Source organism: Elgaria multicarinata, chromosome 4 (genome assembly GCF_023053635.1).
Source record: "Elgaria multicarinata webbii isolate HBS135686 ecotype San Diego chromosome 4, rElgMul1.1.pri, whole genome shotgun sequence".
Taxonomy (NCBI): Eukaryota; Metazoa; Chordata; class Lepidosauria; order Squamata; family Anguidae; genus Elgaria; species Elgaria multicarinata.
The window spans coordinates 31,599,479-31,620,174 of record NC_086174.1 but is presented as its reverse complement, the minus strand read 5'-3'; the positions used below and the strand labels follow the sequence as shown (position 1 = coordinate 31,620,174).

Sequence of the window (20,696 nt, the reverse complement as noted above, 5' to 3'; positions counted from 1 at the left end):
ACACCCCAAAAGAGAGGGGAGATATTGTAGAGCTGGGGAAAATGCAGAAAAAGGCACCTAAACTTATTAAGGGGCTGGAGCATCTTAGGGCTCATCTACACCAAGCAGGATATTCTGCTATGAAAGTGATATATAAAAGGCAGGAGCCACACCGGTATATGGCATGTGTCAATGGGCCCCAACAGTTGTCAGTGCACTTCAATACCACTATAAAGCAGCATTGTGGCTCCTGCCTTTTATATACCACTTTCATAGTGGAATATCCTGCTTGGTGTAGATGAGCCCTAAGTCTATGGCTGCAAACTAAGGGAATTGGTCCTTTATGGCTGCTATAGAGCTATTAAAAAAGAGAGCCCCTGTGATCTTACCTTTCAATCATGGCTTGGCTCTCATGGAAGAGGACACAGGGAAAGGTAAGTCCCAGCGGCAGTGGGAGGTGACCGGGGAGGGCAGGAGGTGACTGGGAAGGGAGAGGAAGTTTAATCCAGTGAGTCCAGTGGACTCACCTGGACTCATGGCTGGCCTTGTGCCAGCTTTCTCAGGTGGGCATGGGGAGTGGCTCACGGAAACTTCAATTAGTCCAAAATATGGCAGCCAGGCTGATCACTGGTACACCTAGGGGTGACCACATTACACCAGTTTTAAAATCTCTTCATTGGCTGCCGATTAGTTTCCAGGGGAAGTACAAAGTGTTGGTTATTACCTTTAAAGCCCTACATGGTTTGGGTCCAGGCTACCTGCAGGATCACCTTGTCCCGTACAATCCGCCCCACACACTCAGGTCCTTTGGGAAGAATCCACTTCAGTCAACCAAAACTGGATTGACAACTGTTACCCAGAGGACCTTCTCTTTTGCTGCTCCAGACTGTGGAATGGCCTGCCAGAGGAGATTCGGCAACTTGACAGTCTTTTAGAATTTAAAAAAGCAATAAAGACTGATCTATTCCGGCAGGCCTACCCACTGAAATTTTAGAATGTTTTTAGAATGTTTTTAGGATGTTTTAAGGATGTTTTAATCATGTATGCTATGTTTTAATCAGTTTTTAATGTGTTTTATATTCATTGTTGTTCCCTGCCTCGATCCAAGTGGAGAGGCTGGTAAGAAATAAATTATTGTTGTTGTTGTTGTTGTTGTTGTTGTTGTCGTCCCGAATCAGCCCGAGGCTTCAGTACTGATCTGCTTCAGCTTCGGGGTGCCGAATCGGCGTGCCACAACTTGGATTTGGGCCAAGGCGGTGCACAGCCCTAATAGGGAGGTGGATTCATTGTTCAAAATCACCGCTTGGTTGATATCTGAAAAGAAATTCATTAAGCCTCTATGAGCAATTATTTGTACGATGGAAGCCGGTCTCATTCCTTGAGAACCAGTGCTTTATAACTGCTCCAACACCAGCAAGTTTAATGGTATGGTGTAGGGATGCGGAGAAATTTGTTCAGTTCACGTTTTTATGTGAATTTGCCTAATTTCACACTTTTGAACCACCAGGCAATCTGAAGCTCAATTATCCTTCAAAATGTGCACTTCTCTGAATTTTGCAATGGAGTGTGTCCCTACCCCCAAATGCGTATAATAGGGAAAATAACATTTATTTGGGGGAAATGTATATATTAGGCAAAAATGCATATATAGGGAGAATTGTGCACAAAAATACTTATGGATTTTTGTCCAAACTTAAAAAAAAAAAACCCGAAGTTCACAACGAACTGAACTTAAGACTGGAGAAATTCTCACAGCTTGAGACATATCAAACTTAAAATTGGAAAAATGAAAAACCAAAATGGACAGATTTGTCCATCGCTAGTATGATATCTAGAGGACTCAGCTGAGAATATCAGTCATGAAAATTCCAAGAGATCGCAACATAGACAGAGGACCATGTCTGTTACAGTCAGCTAAGGACCTTATATACACAAAAGTTTTTTTTTTAAAAAAGAACACAAGTACTCAGGGTAGTTGGACAGAGGGGTTATTTGTCCCAGGTGTAGGTCACATCTTGTAGCCACTTCATGGGTGAAGGCAACAGCAGATCAGTTGACGGATGATGGTTGTAGTGCAGTGTGGGTAACGATGACATGATGTTGGCATTAACATTGGAAAGAGGGTGAGGGTCCATGCAGTGAATTTGGATAATAGACTGTTAGGACATTTTTAGAAACACTACCAAGGGCAGGGATTGGGCAACCTGTGGTCCTCCGGATGTTGTTGGTCTGCAGACCCCATCATCCTTCACTACTGGCTATGCCGACTGGAGTTGATGGATGTTGGCAGTCCAACTATAACTGGAGGGCCACAAATGTTGCTCACCCCTGACCTAGGGCTTTTGAACGAGCATCATTCTTCCAGAGAAGGTGAATTAAGTCACACAGGAGAAAACATGTATTAGTCTTATTTTTATTATTAAAGTATCAAAACATAAAACTTAAGAATAGAAAACAAATTGCCTCTACTGCATTATTAAATGTTCAGAGGGGGGAACACCCAGTTACATCCATCCATGCAGGTCTCCTATTCAACTAGTCTCCCAACCAGTTTCAAATGGCCTTAAAGGAGTTCCCCTGTGCCCTGCTTAGCAGGAGGAAATTCTGCTGCAACCCTCATTCCACCTGTCTCCACAGACAGGCGAGGTTGCAGCCACTGAAATTCTCCCTGCCACAGAGCTACCAGAACACAGGGATTCTCAGGACTACAGCAAGAACTTGAAGTGCTGCACCCAGCCCCTCTGTCCATTGCTTCTCCCAAGCAGTGCAAATATGTACTGTCGTACCACCTGGAGATACACGCACACTCACACGGAGTCACACGCAAACACACACACGCGCGCGCGCACACACACACACACACACACACACAGAGGAAGCAGCCACAGCAGGACAAAGATTATCTTTGACAAAAGTAGCGGTGCTGTAGTAAACATTTGGCATGCTAGTTAACAACAAGTCTCTTTAACTTGAAGCGGCAACGGTAGCAGCAGCAGCATGACGCCTGCGTCATTTTAAATAAGATACAGGACAGCAATATAAAAAATTCCTCAAGGAGAAACATCAGATCTGTGATGAGGCTTAACAAAGGCGGTCTACATGATGCATATATAACAGCGTCAAGAGCCTAGTTTTTAATGTTTATTTGCTTGGGTTGCTTTTGGAAACATCTGAAATATACGGACAAAGCAGCAGGGACTTGGATACAGCATAGGGCATTTGTAGGTACCATATCCAGCTAGTGTTGACAGCCCCTTAATGCCACAGACAAGGGGTTCGATCCAGAGCAGCCCTTCCACATGCGGAAGGGGCCTTTGGCTCACTGAAGGCCTGTTCCTCAGCTCTAAAGCAGAACAACTGGGTTGGGTGCACTGGTGACAATATATAGATAGATAAAACAACATTAACAACAAAATATTATTATTCTCAGCTCGCCGGCACATTCCAGGAGCAAAGGGAAGCTCAATCCAAAGGTGGCCTTCCACTTGCTGACCAGTTTACATAAACAGGAAGACAGTGTTTGATTGGGCATCTCCCCAAAAGAGGGAATGAATGCATCACTATCCCCACCCCAAAGAAGCAGACAAAAGATGGCACAGATTTGCATGCGCTACTTTATATGTAACAATGCAAATTCGGATATAATAATTACTATAATTTAAAAAGAAATGTGATATATTTCCTCATGGTGGGGTCGTGTTGCTTGCTCAGGCCTAATTTATACCAAGCAGTGTATTACACTATGAAAGCGGTAAATAAAAAGCAGGAGCCACACTATTGCTTTATAGTGGTATTGAAGTGCACTGACAACTGTTGGGGCCCATTGACACATACCACATACCGCTTTCATAATGCTATATCCTGCTTGGTGTGACTCCTGCCCTTTATATACCACTTTTGTAGTGGAATATCCTGCTTGGTGTAGATTAGGCCTCAGTCTGCTGTCCCAGTCTTGTTAGTGGTGGACAACTTCAAGGCCCCTGATTTCCTTTCTTTTCCCTTCTTTAAACTGGACTTGGACTGGAGAGCCTTTTAAATAGAGGACCATACTCTGTAACGTAGAATACTGGGCCACCCTAGGAACAGAACCTATGATAGTACTATGAAAACACTTCTCCTAGTGTTTGGAGAATAGTGCTAGCTGCTACTGTCCTTCTGCTCCCAGTTCTTTGGTTCCAGCCCATTATATTCACAATAAATGGCAGTATGATAGATTCATCCTGACAGAAACCCACATTAAAAACGTTTCAATAAGGGTCTTGTTAGCAAATTGCACGTAACTATATAGAAAATTATCTCTCACACACCCTTTATACATTGCACAGTCGAGGCAGAGGCCATTATTGGGACCTGTCATCCAACATGGTATGAGGGACAGCTCAAAAGATGGCAAAGTGGATTTACTTTGCAGGAAGAAAAAATAAATCATTCTCTAATGAAACAGAATTTGGCCCATTTCCTTCCGTTTTTGTTACATGAAATACTGTATACATTTTAAAAACACAGCATTGGACATTACAATATATCCAGATTGCAAAAAGCTCATTAAGTAGTTCTGTTGCAGAATATTAAAAAAACCAAAGCAAGATAGAACAGGCAGCAGATTCAAGTGTATTAGTCAGAGATTCAAGGTCTAAATTTTAGACATTACTGTTCTGAGGTATTGTTTGTGTGTGTGTGTGTGTAAAACGGGTTGGATAAACGGGTTGGATACAGGATTTTGTACTGCAAGTTCCTTTGTCTACTGCACTGATTGTGTCATTACATTTAAGCAGATTAAAAAAAAAACACATCATAACAGAACCGAAAAGAATTAGGGAAAGTAGGGGAATTCTTACTAAATTGGCCCACATAAATCTTATTTGCAAAATTAAAATCCTCACTTCGGTTTCAAAATTCAATGTCTGAATTCAGGGTGGAGCTTGTTGTAGAGGGCAAATTGAACTTTTGTGGGGAGTCATTTGAGTAAAATAAACTAGGTTTTGAAAACAAACCATTTTTTTCTTTAGTTGTCAAAATTTGAAATCTAGAATTTCAACTTTTCAATGCTACAATCTACCAGTTTCATGGGTATCACAAAAGCAAGTCACTAGAATGTTAAACATCTGCCATAATATTTAGACCCAACTGCTGCCAGACCCAATTGGCCAGACCAAGATATTTTGCTGCCTAAGACAAAAAACAAGATGGTGTCCCCTCCCCAGTCAACATACAGAAGCTGAGTGGATTGGCAGCTGAATTACCTCAGCTCTGGAAATGGGATAACCTCCTTTACACCCAAGGCAGCAGGCTAGTTTAGTGGGCCCAGGACAGATTGTGTAGTGTACACAGCTCTGTCCTCCAAATGAGGGGAACAAACAGAGAATTCATGAGGGACAGCCAGGAGGCTGCCTCCACTGCCCCACCCACCCCAGCATCTGCCACCTGAGGAAGTTGCCTCACTCAGACTAATGTTGGGGCCAGCTTTGAACAGAGAAAGCAGCAATTGGAAACCTTTCTCTTATGTATGTCATTTACCAACGGGAATTAAACCTGGTGGAGTGACAGTAAGGGATCTGCAAATACTCATCCAGTGAAGCCCACTGACTGCTTGTGAAAACTCAAGAGAACTCATATGTGTGTAGATTTAAAAGCTTTCGGTAAGAGTTGCAGACCACTCTTGTTATGACTTGGGATCTAGTTTTGCAGTTTGCACTCAAAGTCAGTTCTTAGCTCCAGCAGCCAAGTTGGACAAGAACCCAGACTGCAATGCCCCATCACCCCCAGCCAATCATTGACCACTCAGCTTGGCTGAAGGTGATGGGAGTCCTTGTCCAACACATTTGGTGAGCACCAGGTTGGGGTGGTTGCTCTAACCACTACACCACACTGGCTCTCAGTACAATGATGGAAGGCATTTCACTTCCCAGGCCTGTGGTTAAGCTATGAAGGGTGCAATCCTATGCATGTTTAAATAGTAAAAAAATAAAAAGCCCTACAACCCCCCGAATTCCTCAGCCACCATGCTGGGAGCTTTTTTCTAGCTGGCTGGCTGGGGAATGCTGAAAGTTGTAGGACTTTTTTTCTGTCTAAATATGCATAGGGTGGCACGCTAAGAAGCTGACAGCCCTAACAGGCTACGTTTTCAATCTCTTTTCCTCGCCCAGCCACAGAGTTAGTCATGAGGCACATTTTGCATATACCTGCAGTGAATGCATACATTAACGTATGCAAATGGACAGCCACCAACGGCTCTTGCTCGGAAAAAGCTGTAGCCAAGGAAGGAACCTGAGGCCGAGAATCCAAGTTATGGTGAACCGCAAATCAAATGGGGCCATTCAGTTCAAGTCTGGCGTTAGCATGTCACTGTTTTGTATATTGTCATGTTCATTTAAATACTGTGTGGATGACTCACATATTGGGTTCTCACAGGGGAATTTCCCTTCCTTTTTTCTTTTTCTTTTTTAATAAAAGCCAAGGCAGGTATAGAGAAGGCCTAATGCTCCAGCTTGATAAATTCAGACTCAGTTGAATAAGCAGTTCTTCAAGAAGCTGATGCCTGTCATATCATCCCACAATTTCCCTCTAACATGAGTCATCAACAAAAAACACCACCCCCACAGTACGGTTTCTGTGAAAACAACAATAACAATAACATTTTAAAAAGTGGGGAGAGCACATTGTCGAAACGCAGTAATTCCCGTTATATTGCAATGCCTTTCGAAATCAAAAGCAGCACTTCTGGAAGTTGCAAACCTCCTTCTTTTTGAAAATACAGAGTGAAACAAGCAAACAAAAACGAGTCGCTCCGTCCACATTGCCTACCCGACTCGAGGACGGCTGAGCTCCGTTCCGTCTGGTTGGCCCTAAGGCGCACATCACTGAGAGTTGTAGCGTTCTATCAGAAATAACTCAAAGTGCACGGACCTCAAGCCAGCCGGGGCTAAACACATCTGTAGCTGTCGTGAGTACGGCTTCTAGGAATAGCAAGTATGGCAGATACTTAGACCTGAAGCGAACGCAGGGACGGGTCTCCTCTTTAATCCCGCCGAGTCTTTTTTCAGCAGGGAGAACCACAGCTAAGCTAACCACAGCCTTCCCTTCTTAGCCACATCACCCCCTCTGCAGGAGACCACAAATGCCAAGAATGCTTCTCTAAGGCTTGGGGCTTTTCTTTTGGTATTGTTTTTGTTTGGGTGTTAAAAGGCCGGCCCTCATTCTGGGCACTTTCGCATCGTCACTTAGCCTTGCAAGGTTCCTTCTTTGATCTGCTGAATGAAGAGGTTCCGCTCATCCTCTGGCGTCCGGCCGTTCTGGGCCCGGACAATGCACGTGGGCCTGTGGAGGTTGAGCATGTAGATCAAGTGCTGCTTTTCGTTCTTCAGCTCCTCGATCTGAGCCTTCAGTTCTGCGTTGATGGTTTCCAGTTTTGCCGATTCCTAGTCACGGGAGGAGAGCGTAAACACAAAAATGTACGTTTTAAAGCAGTTTTTTAAAAAAGAGAGCGAGAGAGAACTTAAGCTGTCACCTGGGGACAATTCACACAGCTTGTTTCAGTATGGCAGGAAATGGGTGGTGGGGCTCTCACCAGGTGCCCATCCATGCCCACCCTTGCAGCCAGCCCTACCAATATATCCCACTGTCCAGGTGGCAGATGGTGGGAGGTAACATTCGCATTTCTCTCTCCATTCCACTCTCTTAAGAGGACAGAGCTGTGTGCGCCACACAGCCTTTCCTGCACCCCCTAAACTGGCCTCATGCTGGAGGATCTCTCAGAGCAAGACATCAGCCCAACCCTCTGGAAAGCCATGCTGGGTGTTGTCTTCTATGGCATTTGCCAGTAGGAGAGCAGCCCACCTATGCCTGACTCAGAGTGAGCAACAGCTGCTCCAGAGAGCTCCAATAGCTGCTTCATGCAGCAGTAGGAGAGTGGCTAACAGGGCTCCCTTTGCCTCCCTTTCAGAGCCGTAGGGCAGCAGGGCCCATGGACTTCCCAGCAGTGGAGCAAGTGGCATCTGCCACCCTTCTGGATCTGCTGCCTGAGGTGGGGGATTCACCCCAGCTCGTGGGATGGCCAGCCCTGCTCCCCCAAGCTCTACAACTCTCAGGCATCCTCCTAGCATATTGCTGCTCCTCCCTTATGGAACACCAATGTGATGCCACCTCTTTCTTCAAATCCATATCAAAGCCCCTCTGTTTCTGGGAAATCACTGCTCAAGTCCTTCCCACCCCAGCCCTTGCCTTCATCTACAATCGCAACAGAACCAAAAGCATAAACATACCCCTGCATTCGTTGACATGTACACATCCATTGTTATCATTGCCTCCTTCAATCCCCTCCTCCCCCTATTGTCTCCCCACTGGTAGATTTTAAAGTACAGTCTACTTGGGGCAGGGACCTGCCTTTTCTGTTTATAATAAGTGACCGATTAACCCTTATCATCATTTCTAGGAAGTTATTTATATTTTAGGAGAAAAGACTAACATCTGTTATTTGATCTACAAGCTTTAATCAGTTAAGCCAGGAACGCTGAAGCTCTTTTAGCCCAGGGGCTGAATTTAATTTCGGAGAAGGTCTCAGGAGCCACATTTATCAGAGTAGTTTTAACTAAAGAACCTTTTCACCCTCCGTTATCTTGTCTTCCCTGCCCAGATACCAAAGGAAAGTGCCCAAGTTAGCTTACTTTCTGCAGACATTCTGTTTTCTCCTTCTTTTTGTTTCGACACTTTGCGGCTGCAATCTTGTTTCTCTCTCTTCGCCGTTTTTTCCTTTCATCTTCTTCAGGCACACACTATCAGAATGCAAAGACAGCAAAAGACAGAGACGTTTATTTCTAAATCCCCTACAGATGAAACTGCAAATGTGACAGTTGTGCAAGGCTAGATTTGTCTAGCACAACAAAAAGGACTAGCTGGTCAGTTCTGGATTAACCATTACAGTTGGTATGATTAGCATGGTGGTCATCTGGCACGTTGAGCCCATTGCACTTAGGTTGTAATCCTGAATCTACTTATCTGAGCACAAGTCCCATTCAACTCAATGGGACTTCTCAGTAGACATATATAGAATTGGGACCATAGGCTGCAACCTTGTGCACACTTAGAACATAAGAACATATTAAGTGCCATGATGGATCAGACCAAGGGTCCATCTAGTCCAGCACTCTGATCACACAGTGGCCAACCAGCCATCAGCCAGGGATAAACAAGCAGGACATGGTGCAACAGCACCCCCACACACACACCCATGTTCCCCAGCAACTGGTGCACACAGTGGGATTTATTTCTAAGTAAAAATGGACAGATTCAAGCTGGAACAGGGGTGGGAAACATCTGGGGGACCCGCATTGACCCTCTAACCCATGGGGGGCTGCAGCAGGCTACTGCCAAATTTGCCAGTTGTGGCCAAAATTGTGCAATGTTGTATTGAAACAAGGCATGTGGGGTATGTGTGCCTTGTATACAAGCACACTTCCTGGAGTATTCCAGAAGCCTCCTGGCAGCCTGATTATGCTTGTACATGAGGCACCTGTATATCGCATGCCTTGTTTCGATACAACATTGCCACCATTTTGGCTACTGCCACTGCCACCATTTCAGCAGCAAATGCGGCAGCGGCAGGGGAAGAGATGGGGGCACCAAAACATCTGTGGTGCACGTGGCTCACAGGCCCTGTGTTTTCCACCTTTGCTTTGGAGCATAGCAATTGCTTTGGTAGGCAAGTCTGGGTTAGATCGACCAATGACCTGACTTGACATATGACAGCTTCCTGTAATCCTTGATTTTGCAATGTCTAGATGGCCTAACGAAAGGAGTGTCACCGGAGCCAATGCATAACCTTGGAGAAATCCAGAGCTCATCAGAAATCAGAAATGGGGTGCTTTTAGAGTCTGGGTTGGTGGGGCGGGGGTGTATTTATAGATAGAGAGATAGAGAGATAGAGAGATAGAGAGATAGATAGATAGATAGATAGATAGATAGATAGATAGAGATAGATAGATAGATAGATAGATAGATAGAGACAGATAGATTTAAAAATATCAGACTGCTATTATTGAATTATTTATTTATTTTCACGAAATAAAAATGGAATACCTCTGCTTTTAAATAGGACATTTCACCGGGTCTATCAGAAACCATGACTGTGTCCAAGGTAGAGGACATCCTGTGGGCCAGGCGCTTATTCTGGATGGCAAATCTTAATTCTTCCTTCACCAAAGGAGTTAGATTAGTGAAGTCTTCGAAACCAAGTGACACTGCAGGAGACAAGCATGGGACGATCGCGGAGGCGCTGACCTCTGAAGCAGACACCTGACCTGGGTGTTGGAGCATCATTTTGCTGAAAAGGGAAGAGGAGAACAAGAATTAGTCTTGCTGAAGTTTAACAAGACAACAATATTTGCCGGAAGACAGTTAATTATTCTCAACTAAGACCCGGTACAGAAAATACGACCTTTGGACATGGGATCAGTCCAGCAATTCCTGGCCGTGACTGAATAAACATGCTAACATATTGATAGAATGTTTGTGAGTATGTGTGTGTGTGTGCATGCACACACGCACACACACACACACACACACACACAGTACCGTAGATGTTTGTCTTAAGTGCAATTAGAACCTGAAGGTTTTGTTCACAGGATCATCAGGTAGCAATCTCAGCATATAATATTGTGTGCAGATGGCAATACTGCCAGTTGAGTGACTTACTACCAAACAGGAAATGTGAAAAGCAGGACATCAAAAGAGGTAATACAAGGCTACTTGGATGTTGTGAAATAGTCCTACCAGAATTTGAACTGGTCCACCTGTACTGATTCATTAATCTCCCAATTTTATGCTTAGGGCACAATCCTCTGCATGTTTAGTCAGCAAAAAAAGTCCTACAACTCCCAGCATTCCTTAGTCAGCATGGAGTTGTAGGGCTTTTTCTCTATCTAAACATGCATGGAATTCCACCCTTAAGCTACTAAGAAGCTTCACTAGAAATGAATGTAGAAGGACTTAGTTACTAAGGCTCAGTTACTGTCAGTAAGAGCTTTAAGTGACAAGATGCTGGTATGTTTGTGCTTTGGCCCCTCCCCTTTTGGTTTCAGCCCCACCCATCACTGGAACATGACACACACACACACACTCTCCAAGAGCGTCTCCAAAACTGAATTCTGTCCTCAGGCTGAAAGAGATTTCTCACCTCTGATCCAGAAATGATGCAACTCTTTCACATGTAACTGCTGCGCATGTATCCTAACATAAACACCTTTTGTGAATCAGATCCATGCAATAGGTGTAATTAAACTGGTCTTTCCCGTACTGTCACGCTGAAATGGCCACCAATTTGGATGGCTTTAAAAGGGGGCTGGATAAATTCCTGGAGAAGAAGGCTATCAATGGCTACCAATCCTGATGGCTATATGCAACTCCAGTATCTGAGGCATCATTCTTATTTACACCAGTTGCTGGGGAACATGGGCAGGAGGGTCCTGTTGCACCATGTCCTGCTTGTGGGTTCTTGATCGACAGCTGGTTGGCCATTGTAAGAACAGAGTGCTGGACTAGACGGACTCTTGGTCTGATCCAGCATGGCTCTTCTTATGTTCTTAAATCTATCAGCTTTCTCTCTCTCTTTTTGACGGAGATCAGTGACTCTGTGTTCAAATAAACATGATATTTGCTCCTGGAGTAGGTCTTGAGATGCTCCATTTGATTTGAGGAAGCAATAAAAGTCTGCAAAATCCTATTAGAGCAAACTCTCTTCCAATTAGCATCACAATAGATAAGGCCTTTGGGCATTGGTGTACATAAATTAAGCCATCAGGCTGTCTTGCGAAACGTGATTGATGCAAGATCTTTTGTAAAGGCAGCTTCAAGTAATGGTTAGTTATACAAGGCAAATTACGGTTGCCCACACCAGTGTAAGTCACACCCTTTGACACTGAAAAGAACAACTAGTCTTGTGGCACCTTAAGGACTAACAAATTCATTATGGCATAAGCTTTTGCGGGCTACATAATGGACTTTATCAGATGCATGAGATGTTATACAAAGTTACAAATAATATACATGGCTGAGAGTGGGAGGTGTGTAACTGGTAAAGCCAGAGGGAATTGAAATGCAGAAACTACAGACAGTGATAATTAACTTATTAACATTTCAATTCCTTCTGACTTTAATGTTTGCAGCCCCTTCCACTCCCAACCATGTGTAACTCAGGATAACTCTTAGTTCATCTCATGATGTAGGTTGTAGGTCACAGAAGCTTATGCCAGAATACATTTCTTAATCTTTAAGGTGCCACAAAACCCTTTTATTCTCTTTGCTGAAACAGACTAACATGGAAACCTTTTGCCCTGGTACAATGGAGAGCAAAGGCAAGTCCAAATGTACTTATGAACGAAAATAATGATGTGAAGACACTGTGTTCCCAATCTAGAACACCCTTGTACAAATTCCACAAAATGAACTTATATCTGCCTTATCTCTTCAAGATATACATGACACATATCTTACACAGAAAGCACTTCTGAAGAGGAATAAATATGAAACCTAGATATAGATAGTCACTCTTTTTTATGAAACATGGCTTTCTACCTGTACACACACAAGGTTGTGTCCAATGTTAGGCTAACTTAGTCCCACTTATTTCAATGGGTCTACTCTGAGTAGGAGTAACATAGAATACGACCCACAGTATACATCTGTTGGAACCCTATAGCCATTTGTGACAGGAAAATGCAAGCTTGTGGCAACCTAGATAGGGCATTTTTATACCAATTCCTGCAGAGAAGTATATTTTCCATGTAAGGATTTTATTAATTATTTTCCATGCAAGAATTTTATGAGCTAACCTCAGACAATAAAAGCAGAAAACCAAAGAGTTCTTGACCTCTTGATTTATCAGTGAGAAGATTTCCTGGAATTGTTTGTTATTTCCATAGACCTTGAGAAACTTATGCAATTTTGCTCAGAAATCCCCCAAGCCATGAGTCACAGCTGAAAATGCTGATATCCTTCAGTCCCTTCAAAAGGTAGAAGATAGTCCACTCAAAACCAAGTCAACAAAAGGCCTACCATTGTCAGGCTTCTCATTTTTGAGCTGAGTGCTAAGGTTGAAAATATTAATACGGAGCTGATCCAAGAATTAAATTCATAATTCATTAACAGGCTCTTCACTGTTTTGCATTAACAAACTTTTTTATTATTGCTGATGGAAACTGCTTAATTCTACATGGGGTACCAAGATTTTTGCTTGATTGTTTTCATTTTCCAGGCTTATCTTCCTAGCCAGAAGGGCTCGGAACTTGTTTTTTAAAAAAGAAACAGAAAGCTGGGACTGTTAGGATGCTGATTCAATAGATAATTATATGCAGAGGAGGCACACACAGTGGCCCCATTTATAACCATGGCCCATAAGCACCTCGTGCCAATTCTTGGAGTCCCATTTCTCACATTGGCACTGCTGTAAGCATCAACACAACATTTCAAAGGTTTGGGAAATCGCCAAGGTCTCCTTACACCAATCTTCTGGCAGAGAAACTGCTGAGAATGCTAGCCACAGAATGGCTTTGGAGAGAACCACTACATTGCTAAACTGTAGTAATCCTATCCTAACAACCATATTAGTATTGATGAAGAATCTCAGCTGTGTTTCACACAAAGGATTGAATCAAGCGACACTCCCTCACCACCAAGTAAGCCCAAGCAGCCCATCACAAATCTCAAATTAGGCAGAGCACATTCCAAGTCCAAGGATGGGATTTCAAGAAGACTTCAGTCCTACATGTTGACGTGCACCATGAATGTCCATAGTTTAGTTACCCTAATTTAACCATTTGATCATATGTCGCACTAACCCTATTCAGACAATATGCTAAGTCACAATAGTTAAGCATTTTGAGCTAAACATTATGGCTTAGCATGTTGTGTGAACCATTCCTAACCACGGTAGCTACATAACCACGGTTTAAACACGCTCACAAACCATTTGCTGGAAAAGGGATAACAGCCTAAACATGGCTTAGCATGTTGTCTGAATAGGCCCATAATTATCCCAATCTTTGTCCTGTGAGGAGTTGAGAGGCTTGTTTTGCCCAATGACTGAATGGAACCTTGGATCTAAGCCCAATATTCTTTCTGCAGTTATCTCCCACAGACTATCCACTGGACTAGATACTCTTCACTAGTACTGTCTCTATTTAGAAGAACCATGTAGGCCCGAAGGCTAAAGAATGCAGAGCACCAGAACCAGATGTCGAAGTCTCTTATGTAGAAAGATGCTGAACACCACATAACGGGTGGAAACCTGGGCCCCTCCAAGACGTTGTTGGTCTATAATTCCCATGATCACTGACCATTGGACCAGCTGGCTGGGTTGATGGGAGCTGGAATCCAACAACATCTGGAGAGCTTCATTTTCCCCTGCCACATACCTTCTAGGAATCTAGACTTCTCCTGATGCAAGATGGTTGCAACCCACACATACTCATCCTGTAATCACTTAGTGACACTCCTATATCCACAATATTACATGGAGCCAAATGGAAACATTCCACAGCCAGTATCAAATACTGAATGTCCAAATGACTGAAAATACAAGATCTAACATGCTTTCTAATACCAAAAGTTTCCTATCTCTTTTTCATTTGTCCCCTTTTTAAAAAGGGTAATAGCAAATAAGAAAAAGGGAAACCTCTTCTCTCCCCATCCCCATAATCAAAAATACATGTCACAAACCAATAAGCCCAAACTACATAATATGAGCTTTGCTTATATCTATACTGCAGCATTATGCCAAGTAAGATCATCATCATCGCTTAATAAAGGCACCTTTTACACAAAATTTAAAGAGGCAAATCACTGCTCCATCTAGTCCAGGTATTGTCTATTCCAACCTTCATCAACCTGGTGTTGGACTACAAATCCCATCACTCCCAGACAGAATTGGGTGCTAGCTGGGCTTGATGGGAGCTGTAGTCTGACACAGTTTGTGCACACCAGGTTAGGGTGGTAGCTATTCAAGATGTTAGACAGGAGGGGGTGGGTTTGACTCAGAAATAGCAGTAGATTGATCCCCCGGGAAGTTAAACATACAAGAGATTTGCTCCACCATATCACTGCACTACCACCACCCACACCCTATATACTTCATGTATTTTCAAAATACATGATCTTTACTGTGGGATTGTCGTCTGTTTATAGCTTTATTCCAAGCAACAATGGGGAATCCAAATGTTCTCAGTTCTTTCAACCTGTGCCAATTTGCCCCCCAAAAAGGGTATTTTAGCGAGCTTCTTCAGAGGCCTGTCATTCAATATGACTGACACATACATGTAGCCATTTGTAGACAAAATAAACACTCTGTTTGCACATTCCTCATGTTTTTGATCTGTGTTTTAGAATTAATGTCCAATCATCCTGTTAGAGCGAACTCCTTCTCTAAGGCCAGATCTACACCAAGCAGGATATAGTACTATGAAAGCGATATGAGGTCTGTGCCAATTGGCCCCAACAGTTATCAGTGCACTTCAATACCGCTATAAAGCAGTAGTGTGGCTCCTGCCTTTTATATACAGCTTTCATACCACTTTCATAATGCTATATCCTGCTTGGTGTAGATCTGGCCTACTGTAAGTGTGGCTCCTTTTGTAGCCAGAAGAGTACACAAGGCGAGGAGAGTAACAGCAAATTCTGAGAAATCCCCAATGTTGCTATTATAAAACCTAAGGAGGGGGGATCCAAACAGCCCAATGAGAACTAGGTATGCTCAGTGACTACAGAATGCTGGCTGGTTCTCTCTGTGTGGGGGGTGGGGGTGGGATGGAAAGGAATATCCAGGGAAAGGGTATGGCCGGCTTGCTGGAACCCTGAACAGGAGTGCCCATGTGTTACAGGGCCCATTGTGTTATATTTTTATTATTATTATTATCATTATTATTATTATTATTATTATTATTTATTTATATAGCACCATCAATGTACATGGTGCTGTACAGAGTAAAACAGTAAATAGCAAGACCCTGCCGCATAGGCTTACATTCTAATAAAATCATAATGAAACAATAAGGAGGGGAAGAGAATGCAAACAGGCACAGGGTAGGGTAAGCAGGCACAGGGTAGGGTAAAACTAACAGTATAAAGTCTGCACAACATCAAGTTTTAAAAGCTTTAGGAAAAAGAAAAGTTTTTAGTTGAGCTTTAAAAGCTGTGATTGAACTTGTAGTTCTCAAATGTTCTGGAAGAGCGTTCCAGGCGTAAGGGGCAGCAGAAGAAATATTCAGAGCTCACATTTAATAATAATAATAATAATAATAATAATAATAATAATAATAATAATAATAATAATAATTTTATTTCTTACCCGCCTCTCTGTTTGGATCGAGGTGGGGAACAACAGTAAGTATAAAATACATAAAACAGATTAAAAGCATAGTAGACATTATTAAAACAGCCTAAAAACATTTCTGATTATAATCCCCCAAACCATTCATTCTGGAACATTCCCAGAGACTTTGAGTAGACTTGGTGATGGGGCAAAAGCTCAATTTTTTGAAAACCTGGATCTCTTTCAGCTAACTTGTTTGGCAGTAAGAGCTTCTCCTCCATATCAAAAATAGAACAGGGCACCCTGCCCTGACCCTTCACATGCCTCTTGGTTCAGTTTGTGGTTGCTTTGTCCAAAATGAAAAGTCGCTTTTGTCAAATCCATTTGCTTTTGTGTTTTCCTGAATATTCCCGCCCCCTCCTTACTGATGCAACAAGACCTGTTAAACCACAGAAGTTAATCTCCCACAGCTTTAAAAGCAATTCAAGTTCACCACCACCCTGAACTAAACTTGACCTTTTAGGATTTTGACATTGTGATTTGGCCACATTTATCTGCTGCTTTCGAAATTGCCAGCTGTTGATATGGTGAAGAAAATCAATATGGCACCGGAAATTGCTGCCTGTCAGCCATTTTCTGCAGTGGCCTCACTAAACCTTACTTCGTTGGCAAGTTGGACAAGTCTGTTTATCTCTCACAGCCTCCCCAACCTGCTGCCCTCCAAATGTGCTGGACTGCAACTCCAACACATCTGGAAGGCACCAGACTGGGAAAGGCAGATCTACCATTTTTCTTCAATTTGATCTTGTTATGTGCCAAATAGCTAAAGTAATTCACAGCCACAATGCTTATCACCAATAATTAATTTGCGAGCAGACCCATTGAAATCAATGGGACAACAGCTAGTCACGACCAGCAGCAGTCCCATTGGTTTCAATGGGTCTACTCTAAGCATGACTAAGCCTGGATCCAATTCTTACCACCAAGAACCTCTTAAGTGATTTGAGCCATAATCCTACACTCACACATACCAGAGAGTAAGTCCTATTGAACTCAGTGGGGCTTACTTCTCAGTAAAAGGGGGGCTTTGCGTGGGTCATGCTGTACATTTATGTTGTGGGAAATAAAGCAAGGCAGTGAACCTAAATGCATTTACATTAAACACGATGGTACTTACTTCGGAATAAATGTGCATAGGGATTGTGCTGTACAGCTGTAATTCTATACGCACTGTCTTGAGCATAAGTTAACTGAAATTCGGTGGGACTTGCTTCCAAGTACCTGAAAGATTATCTCCTCCCATATATATACCTGCCCAGACCCTAATGTAGTCTTCAAAGGCCCTTCTCCAGGTGCCCCCCACCCAAACAAAGTGAGGTGGAGGACTACTAAGGCCAGGACCTTTTCAGTTGTGGAACCTGGAGCCCTCCACATTGTGATCTTTTCGGCAGTGGGTGAAGAAGACCTTATTTTCCCAGGCATTTTAGTCTTACGTTTTCAGTTGTCTTTAAATAAGTTAAAATATTTACACTTCTGCTTTTTTTTCTTTCTTTACTTTGGTTTTATACTGCAATTTTAAACTTTTAGAAATTTTATATATTTGTTTTTGAGTGCCGGACTTTATGGTTTTAATTGTCGCAAACCTCCCAGAGTGCTTCAGCTATTGTAATGAAGAAGAAGAAGAAGAAGAAGAAGAAGAAGAAGAAGAAGAAGAAGAAGAAGAAATAATTAGTAGAATTGGGCTTCGTGGCAGCAATGGTACACAAATTTACTTTGGGAGTAAATCCCATTTAACTCAGTGAGACTTACTTCCATGTCAACTTGGATAGGATTTAGCCTGGCTCATCGTGACTCACCTTCATACAAATAAAACCTAAATATCTCTTTGTTCTCTTTCTAGCCACATGAAGTTTCCTTCGTTGAAATCAACAAAGCATTCATTCTTTAACTATTATTCATCATCTAACCATTATTCATCGGCTAAACTACCCTATTTCTTCGATTCTAAGACACACTTTTTTCCCCATATAAACATCTCTAAAAATGGGATGCGTCTTAGAATCGCGGGTGTGTCTTAGGTTTTTTTTTTTCCTGTTGGTGGTACTGAAATTAGTGTGCGTCTTACAATCGATGGCGTCTTACAATCGAAGAAATACGGGTAGTTCCAAAGTTGAGAAGTCCCCAATATCTTTCCATACGAAGTCCTGAAATAGTCCTATCGATCGCCTGTAAGCCTACTCTGTCTAAAATGGGTTGTATTCCGAGACCCGGGCTACTTTAGCCGGCTGCCTCGTTTTAGCGCTGGGTTGAAAACCAAAAAGTGACAGGTCGACTGGGAAGCATCCGACGAAGCGGCGGCGTCCGCGCCACCACACAGCGCGCCACCCACCGGCGGCCGGTGGTATCACCACATAGTAAAAAAAAAGAAGTTAAGCCTAGAATCTTTCCGTCAACTCTCCCAAACTTACCGTAAGTGATATAATCATTGATTATTATCACTTATTAGATATTCTCGAAAAAGCACTGGGAAATAACATCTTAGCGATGACCTGAGGATGGGGTGAGGAGAACAATCGCAACAGCGTCTTCGACACCTCGCTTTTTACGCAGTTCCAACGATTCGATCGTGGGATTTAAAACTTCACCGCTTCTCTTGGGTAAAATCCATCCCACTCAGTGTAGACCCGTTGAAATGAATGGGACTTCAGCTAGTCATAACTAACTCACGTCCCATTCGTTTCAATGGGACTACTTTAAGTAGGACGTAATGTTGAATGTTACCCCTTGCTTCCCCCTCCCCCCGCTGCTCTTTTTCTGAGCTATAGGGAAAACCGCGGCTGCCCGTTCCCCAAAATGAAATATAAAATAAAATAAACCTGCGATCGCCCAAAAAGTGTAAGACGGCGACGATCGAAGCTCCAGGAGAATTTCTGAAAGGAGGAAACGAAGCGGAAGTTTCTATTGCTTAGGTGTGTCTCTTAGCGATCGCTCAAAACTCCATTCGGATGAATGAACTTTTACTTTCAGTTCCTCGGCTCTGCGTTTTTGTTTTTTTAAAGACTATTTGATTTAGGACTTGCCCAACTCATCAACATAACAGAAGCCGAAATCTCGCCCATTTCTTTTAAATAGAAGTTCGCTCCCCCTCACAAAGACAAAAAAGTCAAAAATTGCTTTTAAAAGTTATTCGGACCGAGAAGATGGAAGGACCGGCACGCGCGTATCTCGGCCGACACGCGTGGCTCTCTACATACGACTCTCTCCTCACCACACACCTCAACCCCGTCAAAGAAAAGAGCTGGGACAAGGACCGAAGCCCCCTTTCGCCCCCTTCCCCCGGTCCCTTCCGAGTCCCCCTGGGTCTGGCTGCCTTACCTGTTCCTCTCCCCGCCTTCGGCTCTCCTTTCCCCCTCCCAGCGCTCGGAGAGTTACACGGCCAAAGAACAAACGCGCAAAAGCGTCGTCGGGACGAGGCTGGTCGAAACTTGCGCGGGGAAAGAGCGCTCTTGCCTGGGCTCGAGCCGAAGCAAGGCGGCTGTCGCTGCTCTCTGGTGGTGCTGCTGGACGTCGGCGGCCTTCGCGTCTTCGTCGCTCCGAGCGCCTCTCCGCGTCTCTGGCTCCCCGCGCGGTTGCATCACCCCCTTTATATAGCCCAGCAGGCAGCGCTGGTATTTACGCTGGCCGCGAGTCCCGGGTTGATGTCATGCTATTAATAGACCCTTCAGCGAGAAAGGGTGGGAGGAGGAGGGGCGGGGCCAGGGAGCCTAGGGGCGGGGCCTCCGGGTGATGCAAGCTCCCCTCCCCTCCCTGGGCGAGGGCGGGCTCTTAGGACGCGCCGCGCACGGCTCACGTTCCATAAGAGGCCGCCGGACGGGCCGGTGGGCGGGCGGAGCGCTCGTCCGGCTGGGCCTGCGGCCAAGCGTGCGCACCCTTCGCAGGGCAGCGGCGGGGCCGCCCCATGAGCCAATGGAGCCCAAGCCAGCGCATGACTCCAGAGCGCTGGCATCCCGGCGCGCAGCAAAGCGAAGGAGACGCGCCCGCGGGGGGGGAGGGGGGAAGCAGGAAAAGAGGAGCGCGGAAAGGGCCCCCCCCCGCTGCTGCTTCTTTAAATTAGCCATGGAGAGGAGGCGCCGCTCTTTCGTGGAGCTATTGAAAGAACTGGGGGGTGGGATGCCCCTTTCTTCTTTTGGTTCTGTGTCCAGACGGTCTCTCTCCCCCCCCCTCCACCACCGCCCCTCGTCCGTGTGTTGTGTTGAGGGATGGGGGGGGGGTCTTTATCTGACTCCCGGAGACCCTCCGATCACTCAGGGGCGGCTGGTGCCTGTTGGGCAGATAGTCCAGTATTCTGAGATTGTCGGAGAAGACATGGGAAGATCCTTCCACGCATTGGGACGAACGGACCCGGCTGTGGCGGGATTTC

At 44.2% G+C, this 20,696-nt stretch overlaps 1 protein-coding gene across 1 annotated transcript; it reads right to left on the bottom strand.

Moving 5' to 3' along the window:
* Positions 1-2,378: 2,378 nt before the first annotated feature.
* On the bottom strand, positions 2,379-19,837 carry ATF3 (activating transcription factor 3). The gene is made up of 4 exons (XM_063124033.1): positions 19,652-19,837; positions 10,054-10,297; positions 8,643-8,750; positions 2,379-7,397 (listed from the first exon to the last, which is right to left on the bottom strand). The coding sequence occupies exons 2-4, from the start codon at positions 10,291-10,293 to the stop codon at positions 7,200-7,202; spliced, it is 546 nt and encodes a 181-aa protein (XP_062980103.1). The 5' UTR covers positions 10,294-10,297; positions 19,652-19,837; the 3' UTR covers positions 2,379-7,199.
* Positions 19,838-20,696: the final 859 nt, after the last annotated feature.

Coding starts and splice junctions, on each gene's coding strand:
- ATF3 (XM_063124033.1), bottom strand. CDS start 10,293: ATGATGCTCCAACACCCAGGTCAGGTGTCTGCTTCAGAGGTCAGCGCC. Junction 8,751..10,053: donor TGTCCTATTTAAAAGCAGAG/GTATTCCATTTT, acceptor GCATTCTGATAG/TGTGTGCCTGAAGAAGATGA. Junction 7,398..8,642: donor AAACAGAATGTCTGCAGAAA/GTAAGCTAACTT, acceptor TCCCGTGACTAG/GAATCGGCAAAACTGGAAAC.